The sequence below is a fragment of the Anolis carolinensis genome, chromosome 5 (genome assembly GCF_035594765.1).
Source record: "Anolis carolinensis isolate JA03-04 chromosome 5, rAnoCar3.1.pri, whole genome shotgun sequence".
Classification (NCBI taxonomy): Eukaryota; Metazoa; Chordata; class Lepidosauria; order Squamata; family Dactyloidae; genus Anolis; species Anolis carolinensis.
Genome location: NC_085845.1, coordinates 5,401,522 through 5,423,651, shown reverse-complemented (window position 1 = coordinate 5,423,651; position 22,130 = coordinate 5,401,522). Strand labels below are relative to the sequence as shown.

At 43.8% G+C, this 22,130-nt stretch overlaps 1 protein-coding gene across 1 annotated transcript; it reads left to right on the top strand.

Moving 5' to 3' along the window:
* The first annotated feature begins 794 nt into the window (after positions 1–794).
* On the top strand, positions 795–7,154 carry egr4 (early growth response 4). Its single transcript, XM_062981579.1, has 2 exons — positions 795–1,353; positions 4,684–7,154. The coding sequence occupies exons 1-2, from the start codon at positions 810–812 to the stop codon at positions 6,021–6,023; spliced, it is 1,884 nt and encodes a 627-aa protein (XP_062837649.1). The 5' UTR covers positions 795–809; the 3' UTR covers positions 6,024–7,154.
* Positions 7,155–22,130: the final 14,976 nt, after the last annotated feature.

Below are 22,130 nucleotides of genomic sequence, written 5' to 3'. Positions count from 1 at the left end.
GGAAAGAAAGAGAAAGGGAAGGAGGGATGCAGGGATGGATAGATGGATGGATAGATGGAGGAATAAAAGAGAGAGGGAGGAGGGAAGGAATGAGAGAGAGAGGGATGAAGGGAAGGAGAGAGGAAGAGAAAAGAGAGGGATGAAGGAGAGAGACAGAGTAATATAGAGATGGAGAGAGAAAGGGAAAGAAAGAGAAAGGGAAGGAGGGATGCAGGGATGGATGGAGGGATGGAGGGATGGATGGATAGATGGAGGAAGAAGAGAGGGAGGGAGGAGGAAAGGAATGAGAGAGGGGGGATGAAGAGAAGGAGGGAGAAAGAGAAATAAAGAGATGGAGAGAGAAAGGGATAGAAAGAGAAAATGAAGGAGGGATGCAGGGATGGATGGATGGATGGATGAATGGATGGATGGATGGATGGTTGGATGGATGGAGGAAGAAAAGAGAGAGGGAGCAGGGAAGGAATGAGAGAGAGAGAGGGATGAAGGGAAGGAGAGAGGAAGATAAAAGAGAGGGATGAAGGAGAGAGACAGAGTAATATAGAGATGGAGAGAGAAAGGGAAAGAAAGAGAAAGGGAAGGAGGGATGCAGGGATGGATGGATGGATGGATGGATGGATGGATGGAGGAAGAAAAGAGGGAGGGAGGAGGGAAAGAATGAGAAAGAGATGAAGGGAAGGAGGGAGAAAGAGAAGAGAGAGAGAGAGAGAGAGAGAGAGAGAGAGAGAGAGAGGCTCCCCCAAAAGCCTGCCCGACGTCACGGGGAGAGATTTCCTTATTGGGTCTCCCTGGCCCGCATCCTGAGTCCTTTTATGGGCATTTACGTCACGCCGCCGCCTGGCTTGGGAACTCCAGAAATGGAAAAGCCGGGAGGCAGCGGAAGATGGGAGGCCCATATAAAAAGCCCGGCTGCGGCTCCCGAGCTCTTTGCTTACAAACACAAGGAGGGAGAGGAACAGCGAGAGACAGAGGCCCAGAGGAGACCCCGGCCGCCCAAGGCCTGGCAGCACCTGAGGCCGGCAGCATCCTCCTCCCTTGCCCCAGGCGTGGCCTTTGGGGACCAGGAATTATCCATCCATCCATCCATCCATCCATCCATCCGAGAACTATCCCTCCATCCTTGGCTGCAGAGGGGATTTTTTCTCCCTCCCTTCTTGCTCTTCTCCTGGGCTTGGGACATGTTGAACCTCATGGATTTCTCCCACCAGCAGGACCCTCTGGGTGCCAAGCGCCGGGCGAGACCCTCGGGAGAGGAGGAGGAGGAGCAGGCCCACATTCCTGGACAGCAGCAACAACAACAACAACAACAGCACCAGGAGCAGACAACGAGAGAAGGGGTCCAGGATTACCTGCCAGGTAAGGAGAAGAAGGCCCAAGGTGGACATCCTCAGGTGCATCCCACCCAGGAGGACAACAGACCTTTTTCCATCCTTTGCAACGTCACGTCAATGCTGGAGCAGAGCTTGGAGAGCTCTCTCTTTCTCTGCATCTGTCCATCCTTATTGATCAGTGATTGATTGATTGATTGATTCATGGTTTCCCTGCATGGACAAGGTTTGGAGCAATGGATGGAGGTCTTAGGACTGAATTGCCAGTGTTATTAGTGTTGTCATTACTATTATTATAGTTATTATTAGTAGCAGAGCTTGCATCTGTCCATACTTATTGATCATTGACTGATTGATTCATGGTTTCCCTGCATGGACAAGGTTTGGAGCAATGGATGGAGGTCTTAGGACTGAATTGCCAGTGTTATTAGTGTTGTCATTACTATTATTATAGTTATTATTAGTAGCAGAGCTTGCATCTGTCCATACTTATTGATCATTGATTGATTGATTCATGGTTTCCCTGCATGGACAAGGTTTGGAGCAATGGATGGAGGTCTTAGGACTGAATTGCCAGTGTTATTAATGTTGTCATTACTATTATTATATGTATTATTAGTAGCAGAGCTTGCATCTGTCCATGCTTATTGATCATTGATTGATTCATTCATGGTTTCCCTGCATGGACAAGGTTTGGAGCAATGGATGGAGGTCTTAGGACTGAATTGCCAGTGTTATTAGTGTTGTCATTACTATTATTATAGTTATTATTAGTAGCAGAGCTTGCATCTGTCCATACTTATTGATCATTGACTGATTGATTCATGGTTTCCCTGAATAATATATAATAATATATTATTATATTGTGCTATACGACTATATTGCAATATTATCAGTAATATTTATTTATTTACTACATTTATATCCCGCTCTTCTCACCCCAAAGAGGACTCAGAGCGGCTTACAAATCAAATGTATATACAATATATTATTAGCATAGCACAATATAAGCATTGCATTACTATATTGTACTATATCATCATATGGTAATATTATTAGTAATATTACATTTAATATATAATATATAATTAATATTATTATATTGTATTATTATTGGTATACTATTGTATTACATTATAATATTGTTATCAATATTATATGTATATACAATATATTATATATTTATAAATTATAATAATTATATATGTGTGTGTGCGTATAAAATAGCATATCATGTAGCATAATATTACATGTAATATAAATATACAATTATAATAGTGTATTATTATTATTATTATTATTATTACATTGGCTGTTAGGAATTGTGGGAGTTGAAGTCCAAAACACCTGGAGGACCCAAGTTTGCCCAGGCCTGATCTAGTCCAACCTCAATCTGTTATTATTGCAATCATCATCATTACTGTTAGTTATCCATAAGGCTGTAGACAGGACACAGCATACTTGAAATACATTTTGTTGTTGTTGTTGTTGTTGTTTGCTTCCCACCTCTCTTCAAGGCAAGTTTCAAAAGACATAGATTAAAACATAAGAGCATTGAAACACATGTATATTAAGAGATGTAAACCTGAGATTTGAAACACATTAAAATCGTTTGTACCAATAAAATGTCAGCTTGCATTCATAGGTTAAAACTACCCTCGTTTTGGATTGACCCAAGGCATTTTTTTCACTGCCACGGCTCAATGCTATGGAATCCTGGGAGTTGTAGTTTGGCAGAGATTGCTAAAGGCCATGGGAAATTACAATTCCCACAATTCCATAGCATTGACCCGTGGCAGGTAAAGTGGGGTTAAACTAAGTTCATTATACAGTGGAGACACACCACTGGATTCTATACTGGTGGGTGGGTTGGTGTGGAGGAGATAGTGGTTCCTTCCAACTGATTCAGTTGAGTTGTGGGTTCATGCACTTTGCGGGGCTAATTCATCTTCTACTATCAATCCATGCTGTTCTGGGCTTTCAATGCCACTGGCAGAAGGTTGGACTACATAACCTCTGGGTTCCATTTCTAGTTGCTGCTGTGTGCCTTCAAGTTGTTTCTAACTTATGGAGCTCCTCCAGCAACTCTCTCATGGGACTTGATTTTTCACAGGGTATTAGCCATTGCCTTTGCCTAAGGCTGAGAGAGAGTGACACCTTTTTAACTGCCATGTCTCAATGCTGTGAAATCTTGGCAGTTGTAGTTTGGTAAGATCCCAGAACTCTTCAGCAGAGAAGCCTCAAGACCTTGGAAAACTACAGCACCCAGGATTCCATAGCATAGAGACTTGGCAGTTCAAGTGCTGTAAAATTCTTTTAATTCTACAGTGTAAATGCAGCCTTTGTCCTGACGTATCGAAATCTGTGTTTGTGTATGTGTTACAGTGAGACAAAGAGGTGTTACATAACTATCAAAACACACCTTGAACTCTCAGAATACAGTAGGAAGTGAGCTGGATCAATGGCTCTCAGATATGGATCTAATTGATCCATCTTCCAGCTGAGAAAAACATGGGAAGTGGCTTTATACCAGAATAAGCCTAAAATTATGCATTATGACTTCCCTATGACCTATTATATGACCTATTGTTTTGACTATAGTTTCCACGATGGAAACCATTGTAACGTTTTGACACTATCATGCAAGGGCAGTGCTGGTTTCCACGTTGGTAAGGCCATAAACATCCTCTGATTTTAGACTGCTCTCCAAGGTGCTGAACTCAAGCAACAGCATGCTTTCAGCACCTTGGAGAGCTCCTTCAACCTCCATAGAAAACAACAGCATAGACCAGGCATGGGCAAATTTGGGCTCTCCAGGTGTTTTGGACTTCAAGGTCACCAAGGTGCTAAACTCGAGCAATAGCATGCTTTCATCACCTTGGAGAGCTCATTCAACCTCCATTGAAAACAATGGCATAGACCAGGCATGGGCAAATTTGGGCCCTCCAGGTGTTTTGGACTTAAAGCTCTCCAAGGTGCTGAACTCAAGCACTAGCATGCTTTTAGCACCTTGGAGAGCTCCTGAAACCTCCATAGAAAACAATGGCATAGACCAGGCATGGCCAAATTTGGGCCCTCCGGGTGTTTTGGACTTCAAGCTCTCCAAGGTGCTAAACTCGAGCAATAGCATGCTTTCAGCACCTTGGAGAGCTCCTTCAACCTCCATAGAAAACAATGGCATAGACCAGGCATGGGCAAATTTGGGCCCTCCAGGTGTTTTGGACTTCAACTCCCTCAATTCCTGACAGCCGATGCCATTTGGTACTGAAAGCCTTTGTGTTGCATTTCTTTGGGATGTGCTGACATTTGATGCATGAAATCTTTCTCACAAACTGCAACCTCTTTCTCTATTTCCTAGGTGACTTTATGGGAGCCCCAATGAACCCTGAAATGGCCGATTACTACTTCCTCTCTGGACAGTCTTCTCCGCCAGTCAGCTACACAGGGAGCTTCTTCATCAAGACAGAGCAATGCCAGGACCAAGAGTCCCTCTTCAACTTGATGTCCGGCATCCTGGGTCTGTCTCCGTTCTCTGCTTCGGAAGCTCACCGGAGGCAACTGGACGGCGTCTACAGCGTCCCAGAAGCCATACAGAGCCACTTGGACCTCTACTCCACCTGCCAGCCTGACCTGAACATCTCGGTACAGCCCTCCTTAGCAGACGAAGGCTATTCCACCTTCTCCAGCTCCAGCAGCATCCACCAGCAAGTCCAGACATCTCCTGACGTACAGGACTCCTCCCAATGCTTGTTCAATGAAAAACTGTTGGATAGGAAGCAGGACATTAAGCTCTCTTGCATCTCACCATCCCTGGAGAAGTTCAAAGCCCCTTGCTCCCATTGGGATCCTCTTGGTCAGCCCCAGAGTTACCTCCCAGCGGAATATCCTACATCGGAGGCTTTCCATCCTCTAGAACCAAGTCCAGCCATGTTCTCTAAAACGGAGAACATTCTGTCGGTCAGCTGCCAGTCTGAACTCAACAACCTTCCAGAACACACAAGCTTTGGACCCAACTTGGATTTCAGCTGCCACCCAGAGACCTTTCCAGCCCACCCCCAAATCCCCAGTGACTTTGTGGAGCCCAAGCTCTCCGGTCTGCCTCCACAGCTCATGCAAGAATTTGAGTCCGCCTTACCCCAACCTGAAATCCTTCCAAATTTAATGAACCCCAACGACCAAAGGTTGCACATCAGCCACTCATCGCCTTCTGCAGTCTCCATGACGGACTTTATGTCTCATGCCCCCAACCCCTCGGTCGCCACTCTAGGACCCAACACTAAAACCGCCCCCGGTCTCCTGGCCGATCCAAAGAAAAAGTCCCGCCGGGGGAAATGTTCCTCTAAGTGCTTCTGCCCCAAACCTCACGCCAAGGCTTTCGCTTGTCCGGTGGAGAACTGCATCCGGAGCTTTGCCCGCTCGGACGAGCTCAACCGGCATCTCCGGATCCATACTGGACACAAGCCCTTCCAGTGCCGCATCTGCTTGAGGAACTTCAGCCGCAGTGACCACTTGACCACACATGTCCGCACCCACACGGGGGAAAAGCCTTTCTCCTGCGACGACTGTGGACGGCGCTTTGCCCGAAGCGACGAGAAGAAGCGGCACAGCAAGGTCCACCAGAAACAGAAAGCCAGGGCCGAGGAGAAGCTGAAAGGCCTTGGCTTCTACACTGTTGGACTTTCCTTTGGGACACGCTAGAAGCCGCCAAGGGATCCAGTAAAGACATTGGTTTCGGGGGCACAAAGGGCTTGGGGAGCATTTGATACTCAGGTTAGAGAAGTTGTCTCCCAGATGGTTGCTTTTTTGGGAAACAGTTGACCATGGTCATCATTCATCTGAGGGAGTCATTGTGCAAAGGGCATCCAAATAGTTGGACGGATGAAAGGAAGTAGAGAAATAGTTGGATGGAAGATGGAAACAGAGAAATAATGGTATGGATGAAATGGAGCATGGCTTCCATTTAAATCGTCCCATATCTGGTGGCCTTCAAGCAACAAGATGGACTAACTATGCAGCTATTATGGGATTTTCAGGCCTTGAAATAGTTGGTTAAATGGATGAAAGGCAACAGAGAAACAGCTGGATGGATGGAATTGAGTGTGGCTTCCATTTAATGTCATCCTACAGTTGATGGTCTTTGGGCAACAAGTCATGGAGATATTTGGGGATTTCTACCACCAGATCCATGGACAGCTTCCAATGTTGCTGAAGGCAACTAGGCGATGGTCTACTTTTTCCAAAATGCTTTTGTATTTTTGAGGTTTGGTTATATATCTGAATACATATATATGCATCTATGTACTTATATATACATACGCTGTATGTCACTTGGATATATATATATATATATATATATATATATATATATATATATATATTTGCATATGTATATGTATCTAAATGACCGCCTCCATTTTATACAAGAACAAGACCACTTTACAAATGATTTTTAATGGACTAAATCCGCAGTCCTTTTCATAAGCACTTTAATGGACCTTCCAGGTTGTGGGGGTGTCATTTTTATTATTGTCGTTGTTCATGCTAAGGATACAATTTCTCATGTAAAACTCACGGGGAGGGCATTTTTGAAGTGTATAAAAGGCCACATAATGCATTGCTTTGCTAATGATCGAAAAATCGGTTGTTCAGGCATGTTGCTTGATGGTAGTTTTTGTACATAATTGTGACAGAGGGATTTTTTTGTGGTTTTTTGAATGTAAATATATAATATATAAATCCCTCTCTCTTTCTTTGTAAAAAACAGAATGTGTCAAGGTTATTACAAAGCTGTGTTTATTTTTGCAAATAAACAAAACTGGTTATCCTGAAGTTATGGAGAAAGGTCTTTTTGAATTTGGGTTTGAAACAACAATTTGGGTTCAAAGCTCAATGGGGTGATGGGAGCTATGCCCTCGTAAGGAAGGAAACTCAGACCACGATTCCATTTGAACTGTCAGGGGTGTGTGCCGTGGTACCTTAGGATTTCATAGAATGATAGAGTTGGAAGAGACCTCATGGGCTATCCAGTCCAACCCCCTGCCAAGAAGAGGAAAATCGCATTCAAAGCACCCCCGACAGATGGCCATCCAGCCTTTGCTTAAAAGCCTCTAAAGAAGGAGCCTCCACCACACTTTGCAGCAGAGAGTTCCACTGCTGAACAGCATGCACAGTGAGGAAGTTCTTCCTCATGTTCAGGTGGAATCTCCTTTCTTATAGTTTGAAGCCGTTGCTCCATTGCATCCTAGTCTCCAGGACAGCAGAAAACAAGCTTGCTCCCTCCTCCCTATGACTTCCCTTCACATATTTATACATGGCTATCATGTCTCCTCTCAGCCTTCTCTTCTGCAGGCTAAACATGCCCAGCTCTTTAAACCACTCCTCATAGGGCTTGTTCTCCAGACCCTTGATCCTTTGAGTCACCCTCCTCTGGACACTTTCCAGTTTAGAGTCAACATCTAAATTCAACTGCAGTGCCCAGAGTTGGACACAGTGTAATTCCAGGTGTGGTCTGATAAAAGGAGAATAGAGGCGTAGCATGACTTCCCTGGATCTAGACACTATACTCCTATTGATGCAGGCCAAAATCCTGTTGGCTTTTTTTGCCACCGCATCACATTGTTGACTCATGTTCACCTTCCTGTCCATGAGGGCTCCAAGATCTTTTTCACATGTACTGCTTATCAGGGCGGCAGGGCAGGAGCAGGTGGAGAGATGAGAAATGACCATTGCCCTGACCTGTTGATGACCTTCTACTCATCAGTCAGACCACTTATGCAGCCAGCAAAAGTAGCACTGACAAACGATACCTCAGTCATAGATTTACTACTGATCCCAGCAGTACTAGGCTTTGGGTTGTTGTATGTCTTTCGGGCTGTGTGGCCATGTTCCAGAAGTATTCTCTCCTGATGTTTCGCCCACATCTATGGCAGGCATCCTCAGAGGTTGTGAGGTATGGAGAAACTAAGTAAGGAAAGGAAAGAATATATATCTGTGTAGAGTCCAGGGTGTGGCAAGAGTCCTTTGTCACTGGGAGCCAGAATTAATGTTTCAGTTAATCACCCTAATTAGCATTGGAAATGTTTTGTCTCTTGCCTGGGGGCATCCTTTGTCAGTCAAGCCCTCAGAGTGTTGGTTCCCATCTACTGTTTTGATTTTGGAGTTTTTTAATACTGGTAGCCAGATTTTGTTCATTTTCATGGTTTCTTCCTTTCTGTTGAAGTTGTCCACATGCTTGTGGATTTCAGTGGCTTCTCTGTGTAGTCTGACATGATAGTTGTTGGAATGGTCCAGCATTTTTGTGTTCTCAAATAATATCCTGTGTCCAGGCTGGTTCATAAAATGCTCTGCTATGGCTGATTTCTCTGGTTGAATTAGTCTGCAGTGCCTTTCATGTTCTTTGACTCTTGTTTGAGCTCTGCGTTTGGTGGTCCCTATGTAGACTTTCTTTACTTAGTTTCTCCATACCTCACAACCTCTGAGGATGCCTGCCATAGATGTGGGCGAAACGTCAGGAGAGAATACTTCTGGAACATGGCCACACAGCTCGAAAGACATACAACAACCCGGTGATCCCGGCCATGAAAGCCTTTGACAACAGTACTAGGCTTTATTTACAAGACTATATACAACTCCAAACACCATCACTCTCCGGGCACATGTTCCCCAGCAAGGGAAAAGCATGGCACATCCATTCACCAGGCCGAGTCTCTAATCAGTGCTTGCAGGCACATCCCACATTCCACAGTTCATGACGAATGTTCCGTCCCCGCAGTTGAAACTGGAAGTCTTGACTCATTGGCCCTGTAAGCTATCAATCAGGGCTGGCGTGTTATTAACTCGTGTGCTGCTGCAAAGCTTGCTGGAACACATAAACACAATCCAACAGCAACAATTTGATTTAATATTTCACACTCTATCACCAAAAAACACTAACACTGCTGTCAAGCCAGGCAACCCCATTCTGTATCTTTGCATTTCAAGTGGATTCTCTTGCATTTGTCCCTATTGAGCTCCATTTAGTTAGTTTTGGCCAATCATCTCTCTAATCTGTTAGGACCGTTTTGGGTTCTGCTCCTGTCTTCTGGAGCATTAGCGATCCCTCCCAGTTTGGTCCCTTCTGCAAACTTGATGATCCTGCCTTATAGCCCTTCATCGTCATTTGTAGTTTTCTGGGTCACTACAGCTCCCAGGCTGGGAATTTACTCCTGAAACTGCCAGTCCGTAATGAGCCATGACAGTTAGAGAGGAATCATGGCCCTATACTTGTTTAGTGTGAAGGAATGCAGAAATAACATCTAGGCTGCATCTGCAATGTAAGATCAATACAGTTTGGCACCACATTCCTTGCCATGGAATCTTGGGATTTGTAGTTTCATGAGGCCACAGCGCTCTCTGGCAGAGAAGGATTAAAGTCATGGTCAAACCACAACTTCCAGGCAAAGAGGTATTAAACTGCATTAATTCTACAGTGTAGATGCACCCCAAGACGCAAGCTGTCTTCCAGTCACTGATGTTGCAGGCAATTTTAACTCAACACAAAACAACCAGTGTGGTTTTAAATTGGAGGGAATACCAATTTGTTTTCCATTCTGGGATCTTTGTTGGGAAGATATTGCACACAGATTTCCTTAGGTTGTGCATTTTCTGGGCTGTCTGACCATGTTCCAGAAGCATTATCTCCTGACATTTCACCCACATCTATGGCAGGCATCCTCAGAGATTGTGAGGTATATGGGAAAACTAAGCTAAGAAGGTTTATATATCTGTGTATATGTCTTCGAGTGGCTGATCATGTTGTGCCTTTTCAACTGGCAGGTGGAAATTCATCATAGTCCAAGTTTTGTCCCTATTATACATTGAATAAAGACCTTTCCACACAAGCAATAAAGAAGAAATATGGTCCAAAATCACATAATCCTAGAGTTGGAATGGTGGACCCGAAGGGCCATCTAGTTCAGCCATGTAGGAAGAAGGCACAATCTAATCCCTCCTAACAGATGGCCATCCAGCATCTGCTTAAAATCCTGGCAATCAATTCTGGTCTTCAAAAGTATACCAGAGTTTACTATGGATCAGGCCTGGGCAAACTTGGGCCCTCCTTCCAGGTGTTTTGGACTGCAGCTCCCACCATTCCTAACAGCCTCAGGCCTCTTCCTTTTGCCCCTCGGCCGCTTAAAACATCCTGCAGCATGTTTTGCTATAGCTTTTCAATGAATATCTCATAGAGACTCAATCAATTTTGGCATAGTTCATGCCACAAAAAAATGAAGTTTCTGGAGTAGAATTAAACAGGAAATAACACTTTCGAACCAGAAACAGAAAATTTTCCTAATGTTGCTGAATAAAATTTTAAATTTCGAGTTTCCCCCAATGTACCCTTATAATGAACCATCTTCCAAACACATCAGTAGCAAACTGAACAGCTGATATATAAAGAGTCCCCTGTCCATTGATCAAAATCAGAATCATAGAATCTAGTCCAACCTGCTTCTGCTATATAAAAATACACCAATAATAATAATAATAATAATAATAATAATAATAATAATAATAATACACTTTATTTATTTATTTATTTACTTATATTTATTGACAGTATTTATATTCCACCCTTCTCACCCCAAAGGGGTCTGAGGACGGATCTCAATGCACATATACAGGCAAACATTCAATGCCATTAGACAATAGCACATATATAGACAGACACAGATGCAATTTAACATTTTCCAGCTTCCAACTTCCTGAGCCACGGGGGAGCTGTTGTTTCACCGTCCACTTGTGACACTGAGTCCTTGATGGAGTACTTCCTCATTCTTCTGCATGCTGCTGGAAGGTTTTATGGTGTCGTAAATTAGTTAAATTAGCCTCCCCACATAAAGCGGTACCTACATTTTCTATTCAACAGATGCAACTGTCTTTTGGGCTGCATCACTCAACTGCGAACTAGACTATTTAATGTTTGGGAGCTCACTCTGACCCGGGCTGGATTTGAACTCATGACCTCTTGATCAGTAATGATTTATTACAGCTGGCTGCTAACCAGCTGCGCCACAGCCTGGCCCCACTCTATCTCTCCAGATGGACTCAGAGTGGATTACAGAACACATACAACGCAAACATTCAGTGACTTTTACACAACAACATACAATACACAAACAGATGTAAAGGTCTTCACCCTTTTTCATCTCCGGCATCTGGAAGCGATGCACAACTTCTGGCCATGGGGAGGTGCTCTTGTTCCATTTTCCCATGCCAAGGATCCTGTTATCCGAAGATATCTCCGATTTGTTGCCAGCATGTTTTGCATATCCACACAGGACAACCTTTTACCTTACCACCGAGGCAGTACCTATTGATCTACTTGCATTGCATGCTTTCAAACTGCTAAGTTGGCAGAAGCTAGGGAGCTGATCTTCTAGGCAGATATAGCCGGTCAATATCACTGCGAGGGTGCAGTGAATGATGAATAGTCATGGGTTTTCTTGTTTTTCTGTCCAAATTGTCCAGTTCCGCCTGTTTCCAATTTATAATGCCAGCCGTATATCTTATGATAGCTATGGCCCAGGTGTTTATGGCCTTGATGGTGTTGCCTCCATTGAGCTTGCTTTTGAGGATTTTTCTGACCCTTTGTGTGTATTCTTTGCTGACCACATTCTTCACATGTTCATGCTTGATGTTGTTCAGCTGTAATATGCCCAGATATTTATAGGCCTCTGGCTGGTGACACTTTATTGTTTAGCCATTGGGCATATTTATGCCCTCACTTTCAATGATTCTTCCCTTCTTCAATGCCACTGTCGAACATTTGTCCAAACCAAACTCCATGCTGATATCAGTGCTAAAAATTTGGACAGTTTTAGTCAGAGACTGGATTTCAGTTTCCGTTTTTCCATACAGCTTCAGGTCATCCATGTACATCAAATGTGAAATTTTGTGAGATTTCTTAGATGTTTGATAGCCGAGATTTGTTTTTGTAAGATTGTTGACAGAGGGATCCTGGCAATAATGAAAAGCAGAGGGGACAATGAGTCTCCCTGGAAAATTCCTCTCCTGATGTTGACAAGTCCATAGCTTTCATTTCCAACAAACAGTTCAGTTTTCCAGTGCTACATCATGTTTTCAATGAAGGTGCCAACTGTTTTACAAATCCCGATGGCGTCCAGGCACTTGGTGATCCAGCTGTGTGGGAGTGAGTCAAAGGCCTTTTTGTAGTCAATCCACGTCATGTGAAGATTAGCTTTTCGGCTCTTACAGTTCTCCAGAATCATTTTGTCAATCAATAACTGGTCTTTTGTGCCCCTGCTTTTCCGTTTGTTGCCTTTCTGTTCATCTGGCAAGATGTTTTTTTCTTCAAGATAGTCTTGAATTCTGTCAGCTATGATGCCAGTCAGTAGTTTAAACATAGTGGGCAGACACGTTATTGGCCTGTAGTTTCCTGGTGCTGCTCCTTTTGCTGGATCCTTTTGTATCAGGTAAGTTCTTCCAGTTGTTAGCCATTCACTGATACTTCCTTTCTGCAGCATCTCATTGAATTGTTGGGCCATTTTTCCATGTAAACTAATCAGATGTTTGAGCCAAAATCCATGAAGTTGATCACTACCAGGCGATGTCCAGTTCTTGACTTTTTGCACTCGTTTGCTGATCATTTCAGTTGTTATTTCCATCAGTTCCATTTTGTTCTGTGAGAATTTTCCTTCAAACTCCTTTATCCACCCAGCGTTTTTGTTGTAGTTTTTATTATTTTCCCAAAGTTCTTTCCAGAACTTTGTTGTTGCAGTTTTCTCTGGTTTTGTGGTTACTGTGTCTGTTGTTTGGTTCAGACTCTGGTAGAACCGTCTTTGGTCTGATTGAAACAGTTGATTTTGTCTGTACTGGATGATTCTGGCTTCATACCTTTCAATTTTTCTGGCTGTTGCTGTAATTTGTTCTTTCACGATTTCCAAAGCTTCTTCAATTTTTCTGGTGTTCAGCCAGTACTTTCGGATCAGGTATTGCTTGATTTTGTCATTCTTCAGTTTCCTCTCTTTCATATTTTTCAGGTTACTTGCATCTGATCTAAGCTTTTTGATTTTCAACTCTAGCCTGACCTTCCACTTTGGTTTTCCAGTCGATTTTCTTTGGAGCTGCCTTGGTTGTAGGAGCCCAAGCTCTTCTGTTACTATCACTGCTGCACTGTAGGCATACTGGTTTGTTTGTTCAATTGATGTTATTTGGACAGTGGAGAGTGCTGCATTCACATCTTTCATGAGAGGCGCCAGGTGTCTCTTGGGCACTGTTTTTAGAGTTGGGAGCCGCTTTCTTATTGTATTTGCTGCAGCATGAGCCACGATCTTATCCTTGAGCTCTTGTTGTCTTGCTGTCAAGGTTCCTGGTGGTTCAACAGGTGTTTCAAGTGCTGGTTCCTCAAATTCTTGCAAAAGCTCCACACTTTCTTCTGGTTCAATCTGTTCCACCATTCCAAGTGTTGCTGGAGTCTCTGCTGCTGTCTGTGCTGTGGTCTGATGGTAATTTGCTTTGCAGATTTTCCGGATTTCTTCGAGTTCAACTTCACTGAACACTTTGTTTCTGATTATGAATCTTCGTTGGTCAGCCAGTCGAGGTTCTGTTATCTGTGAGTCAGGGTACTCTTGTTTCCATAGCTGATGCATCTTTTTTTGGTAGCCTCGCTTTTCAGGTTCAGAGTTGTAATAGCATTTCATGACTGTGCGGTTTTCTGGCATTGTATATTTCTGCCGCTTCTGTGAATGTTCATTTGGGTTTTGATGATTCCGTAGCCCACTTGTCGATGGATGTCCAGAATCAGCAGCATCCACCGCGGTCCTTTTTATCCTGGGCGACGACCGAGCCAGTATAGACTTCGTTTGGGTTTGATTCTCCATATGCTAATGGGTTAGGTGCTCTTGGTTGCATTCCTCTGCTGAGGCCTCTCTGGCTTGGTTGGACCTGCCGGTAGTTACACTACTGCCAGCACAGCCCTCAGCATCCTCGGAATGGCTAAGCCCCCCCACCACGTCAAGGTGGCACCTGCGGGGGGATTATTATTATTATTATTATTATTATTATTATTATTATTATTATTATTATTATAGTTTGGATAGCATCTTTAAAGTTCAGACTAAAACCCAGAGCAGATTCACATGGGTGCCTATTATTATTATTATTATTATTATTATTATTATTAACACACATGCCATCAGCTGCCCCTAACTGGAGCCCAAAATCTCTTGTTTCCTGAGGTTCCCAATTTGTTCCATTAAAGTGACTAATTGATTTTGGGTCTATCGCTTAGCAACCTCCCTTGCCTCCCAATGACTGGGTGGACTGGGTGGACAGGAAGGTTTCCTCCAACTCTAGAATTCAATCATAACACAATGTAACATGTTTTTTGTCCCTGGGTTATAAATGTCATTTCCTAATTGGTTCTATCATTTAAAAAAATGAAGAATTGGGGGAAATCTAACCCCAAATAGGGAAACAAGTTGTCCAGGAACACCTGGCCGCTCTAAACGAATTCAAGTCCCCAGGGCCAGACCAGCTCCATCCAAGAGTACTGAAGGAACTAGCGGAAGTTATTTCAGAACCACTGGCAATTATCTTCGAGAGTTCTTGGAGAACGGGAGAAGTCCCAGCAGATTGGAGGAGGGCGAATGTGGTCCCTATCTTCAAGAAGGGAAAAAAGAACGACCCAAACAATTACCGTCCGGTCAGCCTCACATCGATACCAGGCAAGATTCTGGAAAAGATCATTAAGGAAGTGGTCTGCGAACACTTAGAAACAAATGCGGTCATTGCTAATAGTCAACACGGATTTACCAAAAACAAGTCATGCCAGACTAATCTGATCTCTTTTTTCGACAGAGTTACGAGTTGGGTCGATACAGGGAATGCTGTGGATGTAGCGTACCTGGATTTCAGGAAGGCCTTCGACAAAGTCCCCCACGACCTTCTGGCAAACAAACTAGTAAAATGTGGGCGAGACAAAACTACGGTTAGGTGGATCTGTAATTGGCTAAGCGAACGAACCCAAAGGGTGCTCACCAATGCGTCATCTTCATCATGGAAAGAAGTGACAAGTGGAGTGCCGCAGGGCTCCGTCCTGGGCCCGGTTCTGTTCAACATCTTTATTAACGACTTAGACGAAGGGTTAGAAGGCACGATCATCAAGTTTGCAGACGACACAAAACTGGGAGGGATAGCTAACACTCCAGAAGACAGGAGCAGAATTCAAAACGATCTTGACAGACTAGAGAGATGATTGGCTGAAACTCACAAAATGAAGTTCAACAGGGACAAATGCAAGATACTTCACTTCGGCAGAAAAAATGGAAATCAAAGATACAGAATGGGGGACGATGCCTGGCTTGACAGCAGTGTGTGCAAAAAAGACCTTGGAGTCCTCGTGGACAACAAGTTAAACATGAGCCAACAATGTGATGCGGCTGCTAAAAAAGCCAATGGGATTCTGGCCTGCATCAATAGGGGAATAGCGTCTAGATCCAGGGAAGTCCTGCTCCCCTCTATTCTGCCTTGGTCAGACCACGTTACCTGGAATCACACTGTGTCCAATTCTGGGCACCACAGTTGAAGGGAGATGTTGACAAGCTGGAAAGCGTCCAGAGGAGGGCGACTAAAATGATTAAGGGTCTGGAGAACAAGCCCTATGAGGAGCGGCTTAAAGAGCTGGGCATGTTTAGCCTGCAGAAGAGAAGGCTGAGAGGAGACATGATAGCCATGTACAAATACGTGAAGGTGTTGTCGACCGCGCTTTAGGGGATCGGGCCCTTAAGGAGAGTCCCGATCCGGTCCTGAGAGAACGGACCTTGGCGGAGCCAATAGGAAAATATGAGCCGCAATACAACCTGAAGCCGAAATGAAGAAGGTCCGCCAAAGTTGAAGGAAAATCCGCCAAGGAGTCTTTATTGAGCGATTCAGCTGAAAAGGACTCTAGTAGTGATCATTCAGTCTACTAGGGTACCATATAACCAAAATAAAGCCATATTTATACAATGTTTCTGTCTGACAGCCCCTTGAATTTCCCGCCCCGCTCCCCCGCCCATCTGATCGCGGATAGGCTAGAGGGTTGAACGAGGCGGGCTTTCGTTTCCCGCCTTGCTCTGCTGGCCCAATAGGGAGCTGCTTTTTGTCCCCACTCGAGCCAATCAGGAAGGAGAAGGCGGGAGTTATTGAAACAATGAAGTGACAGGGCAGGAAATATCATATTAATTCCTGCTAGACCGATTTCTAAAGGGATTAATGACAGCAATCAAGGGTTCCTGTCACGTATACAGATTTTAGATATGCCTTGGGGTGTCAGAGGTGGAAGTAAGGATGGGTGGTAATGAGCCATATTGACAGGCTCTGCAGGGCGCCTTCCTGAGGTGTCCTGGTTTTTCCTTTGGGTGAGATATGACAATGTTTGCCTTGGGGCGAATCACCTTTAGGACAACACTCCGAATTCAGCGACTCAAGCCCTATATTGTCCATGCAATCTGAATTTGATTGGGTTAAGCGGTGGCAGATTATCCTTTTGTTTTTAGGAAGGGAAGCCTGGGTCATAGGATCTGGGGTTCAGGTTGAGTTCAAAATATTTCCTGTTTGATTTCATGACTTGACAATTATATGAAATAAAATGAAAAATAAAATAAAGTTGGAATATAAACCATGCTGGGAAAAATACATATTTTCCGGGGATCCCAAAGAGTACAAATACATATAGGCAGATAGATAGATTTCATGGAAATAAGGGAGAATTCATAAAAGTGGAGTTTTAGCAGCATGATTTTACAATTCATGAAGTTGTTATCTCTTGCCTCAGAGTGCAGGGATAATCCACAGTAAACTCCAGTAAAAAGTCTCAATCACCTTCTACTATAAATATATGGAATATAGAACATAAAGTCTTGATTTTTGAACTATCTTTTACAAAGTCCTGGGGGGGGGGGGGGGGTGGTCACCTCGATCACAAAGGGAAGTCATAGGGAGGAGGGAGCAAGCTTGTTTTCTGCTGCCCTGCAGACTAGGACACGGAACAATGGCTTCAAACTACAGGAAAGGAAGGAGATTCCACCTGAACATCAGGAAGAACTTCCTCACTGTGAGAAGGGCTGTTTGGCAGTGGAACTCTCTCCCCCGGGCTGTGTTGGAGGCTCCTTCTTTGGAGGCTTTTAAGCAGAGGCTGGATGGCCATCTGTCGGGGGTGCTTTGAATGCGATTTCTTGCTTCTTGGCAGAATGGGGTTGGACTGGATGGCCCATGAGGTCTCTTCCAACTCTACTATTCTATGATTCTATGATTCTATAAGGAAAAAGTTTATTACACTGTAAAAACTTTGGGTTGATATGAGTTTTCCGGGCTGTATAGCCATGTTCCAAGTGTGAATGTTGCAGTTTGCCAACTTGATTAGCATTGAGGTGCCTTGTAGCTGCAAAGCCTGGCTGTTGCTACCTGGGGGCATCCTTGGTTGGGAGGTTAGTTGGCCCTGATTGTTTCCTGTCTGGATTTCCCCTGTTTTCAGAGTGTTGTTCTTTATTTATTCTTTTCCTTAATCCCTCCTTATTATCCAACATTTTCACTTATCCAACACTTATATTTTTCAGTGATTGATGGGGCGGGGGGGGGGGCATAATTCTGTTCGCCTATACTTGAAAATTACCTTGGGCCAGCCCTGCATCCAGCTTCCTCTTGCCTGGGAGAAGAGGATTGGACTGAATGGTGTTTGAGGTATCTTAGATGCAGAGGCGGTCCAACCATAAGGCAAACTAGGCACTTGCCTGTGACACCATCGCCCCGGGGGCACCATCGTCCTGGGAGGAGGGCACCACTCTCCGCCTCCTTCTCCTTCGGACCTCCCGGTGCCCACGCTGGGCCTTCCGGCCGGCACAGACCCACCTTTGCACCACGTGAGCCCACCTTTGGGGCCTTCAGAGATTGTGAGGTCTGTGGGAACTTGGAAGCTAGGTATGTGGGGTTTATATATCTGTAGAAGGTCCAGGGTGGGAGAAAGAACTCTTCTTTGAAGCAGGTGTGAATGTTGTAATTAATCACCTTGATTAGCATTTAATGGCCCTGTGGCTTCAAGGCCTGGCTTCTTTTTGCCTGGGAGAATCTTTTTTTGGGAGAAGTTAGCTGTCCCTGATTGTTTACTGTCTGGATTTCTTCTGTTTTCAGAGTGTTGTTCTTTATTTATTGTCCTGATTTTAGAGGTTTTTTTTAATACTGAGGGCTATCTGGGTTATCTAAGTTCACACTGCCCTATATCCCTGATCAATATTTAGTGCTAAATTTGCAAATACAGTAGAGTCTCACTTATCCAACATAAACGGGCCGGCAGAATGTTGGATAAGTGAATATGTTAGATAATAAGGAGGCATCAAGGAAAAGCCTATTAAACATCAAATTAGGTTATGATTTTACAAATGAAGCACCAAAACATCATGTCATACAACAAATTTGACAGAAAAAGTAGTTCAATACATGGTAATGCTATGTAGTAATTACTGTATTTATGAATTTAGCACCAAAATATCATGATATATTGAAAACATTGACTACAAAAATGTGTTGGATAAACCAGAACGTTGGATAAGCGAGTGTTGGATAAGTGAGACTCTACTGTATAGTAATTCCTACATAACATTACCATGTATTGAACTGCTTTTTCTATTGATTTGTTGTAAAACATGATGTTTTGGTGCTTAATTTGTAAAATCATAATGTAATTTGATGTTTAATAGGCTTTTCCTTAATCCTTCCTTATTATCCAACATTTTCGCTTATCCAACGCTTTTATTTTTCAGTTATTGGTTGGGGGGGGGGGCGCCAAAATTCTTTTCGCCTACACTTGAAAAATACCTAGGGCCGGCTCTGCTTAGATGTAGGATTCTATGGATTCACTTCTAAAACTAGAGCCAACCATTAGATTACAACTATGATTCAATGGGTCTCCTCTAACTGGGCAAACCCAATAACATTGCAGGAATATGAAACAAGCCTTTAATAACCACATATTGCCCGCTGATGTCTAACAAGACCTTGGCCTGTTGGAAATTGAAAGCCCTGGCAAGATACCAGTCTCCTCCTCTGGCATCAACACAACCTATCTCTTCCCTTGCCTGATGAATGATACATGAGGCTTTTATTAATACCCATTTGAGAAAAGGCATCTCTTATACAGATTGTATTGCTCCAAGCAAGTCCCAGGGCATCGGCAAGAGCTGCAAGGTCCCTGTTGCACTGTCCGCTATGCATGGTGTAAATGCACTATTTGCAACATTCAGCACACTCCCCAATCTCTCAATCACACAACAGTTAACTTGGTAGCAGCCTTGGGTGTGCATTTTGTATCGTCATCAACACAACTCACGAGGGGAAAATCTGGGGCTCTTTCAAAATGGCTCTCCTGACCAGTGTGAATCCATTAATAACTGCAATGCAGGAATTTTTTTTTAGCTTGGGGTAGATCTACACGGTGGATTTAATGCAGTTCAGCATCGCTTTTACTACCATGTCTTAATGCTATGCAGTCTTATTTTTGTTCTAAATCTGAAAGTCAGTATGGTATACTGTTTTAAGTAGTATATAAGTAACAATAACAACAACAACAACAACAACAACAACAACAAGGTATAATGTTTTGAGTCTATTTAAGAGAAAAAGTGGTACAGTAGAGTCTTGCTTATCCAACATTCACTTATCCAACATTCTGGACCATCCAACGCAGTCTGCTTTTTAGTAGTCAATGTTTTTGTAGTAAATGTTTTCAATACATTGTGATGTGTTTGGTGCTAAATTCATAAATACAGTAATTACTGCATAGCATTACTTCGTATTTCTGTCAAATTCGTTGTAAAACATGATGTTTTGGTGCTTAAGTTGTAAAATCATAATCTAATTTGATGTATAATAGGCTTTTCTTTAATTTCTCCTTATTATCCAACATATTCGCTTATCCAACGTTCTGCTGGCCCATTTATGTTGGATAAGTGAGACTCTACTGTATATAAATAAATATAACAACAACAGCTTAAATCTTGGGATACAATTGTGAATATCAGGGTTTGAATCCAGCTCGACAAAGGATGCCCACTGGCTTTCTCAGCCTCAGTCACACTTTCTCAGCCTCAGAGCAAAGCAATGGCAAACTTTTCCAAACTAGTATTGCCACGAAAGCTCCATGAGACAGTTGTCACATGTCAGAAACACCAACAGGGGTTGAATCAATGAGCATAGGGCTCACTTTGCTGGCTGAGATCAGATCCCTATGGAAAGGATTGAGGGGGAAAAAAGTATTCATTCAATACTGAACTCATTGGTTTGGTCTTCCAAGCCTGAAGCAAAGCCTCCTGCAGGCAATGGAGAAAAGAGGCAAGATGTGCTACCACCTAGTGGCCCCAGGAGGAAGTGCAAGTGTCCTCCTTTGCTATTGTACCTTCAAGTCTACTACCTGTCGACTTATGGAGACCCCATGGGTTTCTTAGGGTTTTCCTACCGGTAGGCAAGGAATGCTCAGAAGTGGTTTAACTAGTTCCTCCCTCTGAAATAAAGCCAACAGATATCAAGGATGGCAAAGTCTTGGACAGCAGTGGCTCCCAAAGTGACCCATTTAAGGTGGAATCAGGTGTCAAGCAGGGATGTGTTATTGTCCCCACCTTATTTTCCATCTTCATCACTATGATACTTCACCTTGTTGATGGGAAGCTTCTCACCGGAATGGAAATCATCTATCAGACAGATGGCAAGCTATTTAATCTCAGCAGACAGAAAGCCAAAACCAAGGTCACCACAACATCTGTTATAGAACTCCAATATGCCGATGACAACATAGTCTATGCGCACTTAGAAGAAGACCTACAAGCCACTCTCAACACCTTCGCAGAAGCAGACGAGAAGCTCGGCCTCTCACTGAACATCGAGAAAACCAAATTGCTCTTCCAACAAGCACCAGCCAATCCCTCTGCAAAGCCAGGAATACAGCTTAACGGTGTCACATTAGAAAACGTTGACCATTTCCGCTCCCTTGGCAGCCACCTCTCCACAAAAATCAACATCGACACTGAAATACAACACCGCCTGAGCTCTGTGAGTGCAGCATTTCTCCGTATGAAGCAGAGAGTGTTTGATAACCGGGACATCCGTAGAGAGACCAAGGTGCTTGTTTATAAAGCCATTCCCCTCCCAACCCTGCTCTACGCCTGTGAAATGTGGACTGTCTACAATCATCACATTCAACTCCTGGAACAATTCCATCAGTGTTGCCTCAGAAAAATCCTGCAAATCTCTTGGAAAGACAGGCGGACAAATGTCAGCATGCTTGAGGAAGCAAAGACCACCAGCATTGAAGCGATGCTCCTACGCCATCAACTCCGCTGGACTGGCCACGTTGTCCGAATGCCCAAAGATCACCGTCTCCCAAAGCAGTTACTCTACTCCGAACTCAAGAACGGGAAATGTAATGTTGGTGAGCAGGAAAAGAGATTTAAAGATGGGCTCAAAGCCAACCTTAAAAACTGTGGCAGAGACACTGAGAACTGGGAAGCCCTGGCCCTTGAGCGCTCTAATTGGAGGTCAGCTGTGACCAGCAGTGCTGCGGAGTTCGAAGAGGCACGAACGGAGGGCTTAAGGGAGAAACGTGCCAAGAGGAAGGAGTGTCAAGCCAACCCTGACCGGGACTGCCTTCTACCAATGTCCTCACTGTGTAAGAACATGTGGGTCAAGAATAGGGCTCTACAGTCACCTGCGTGTTCACTGCCAAGACACTTGGAAGACAATCATGCTTGGACAACGAGGGATCGCCTAAGTAAGTAAGGT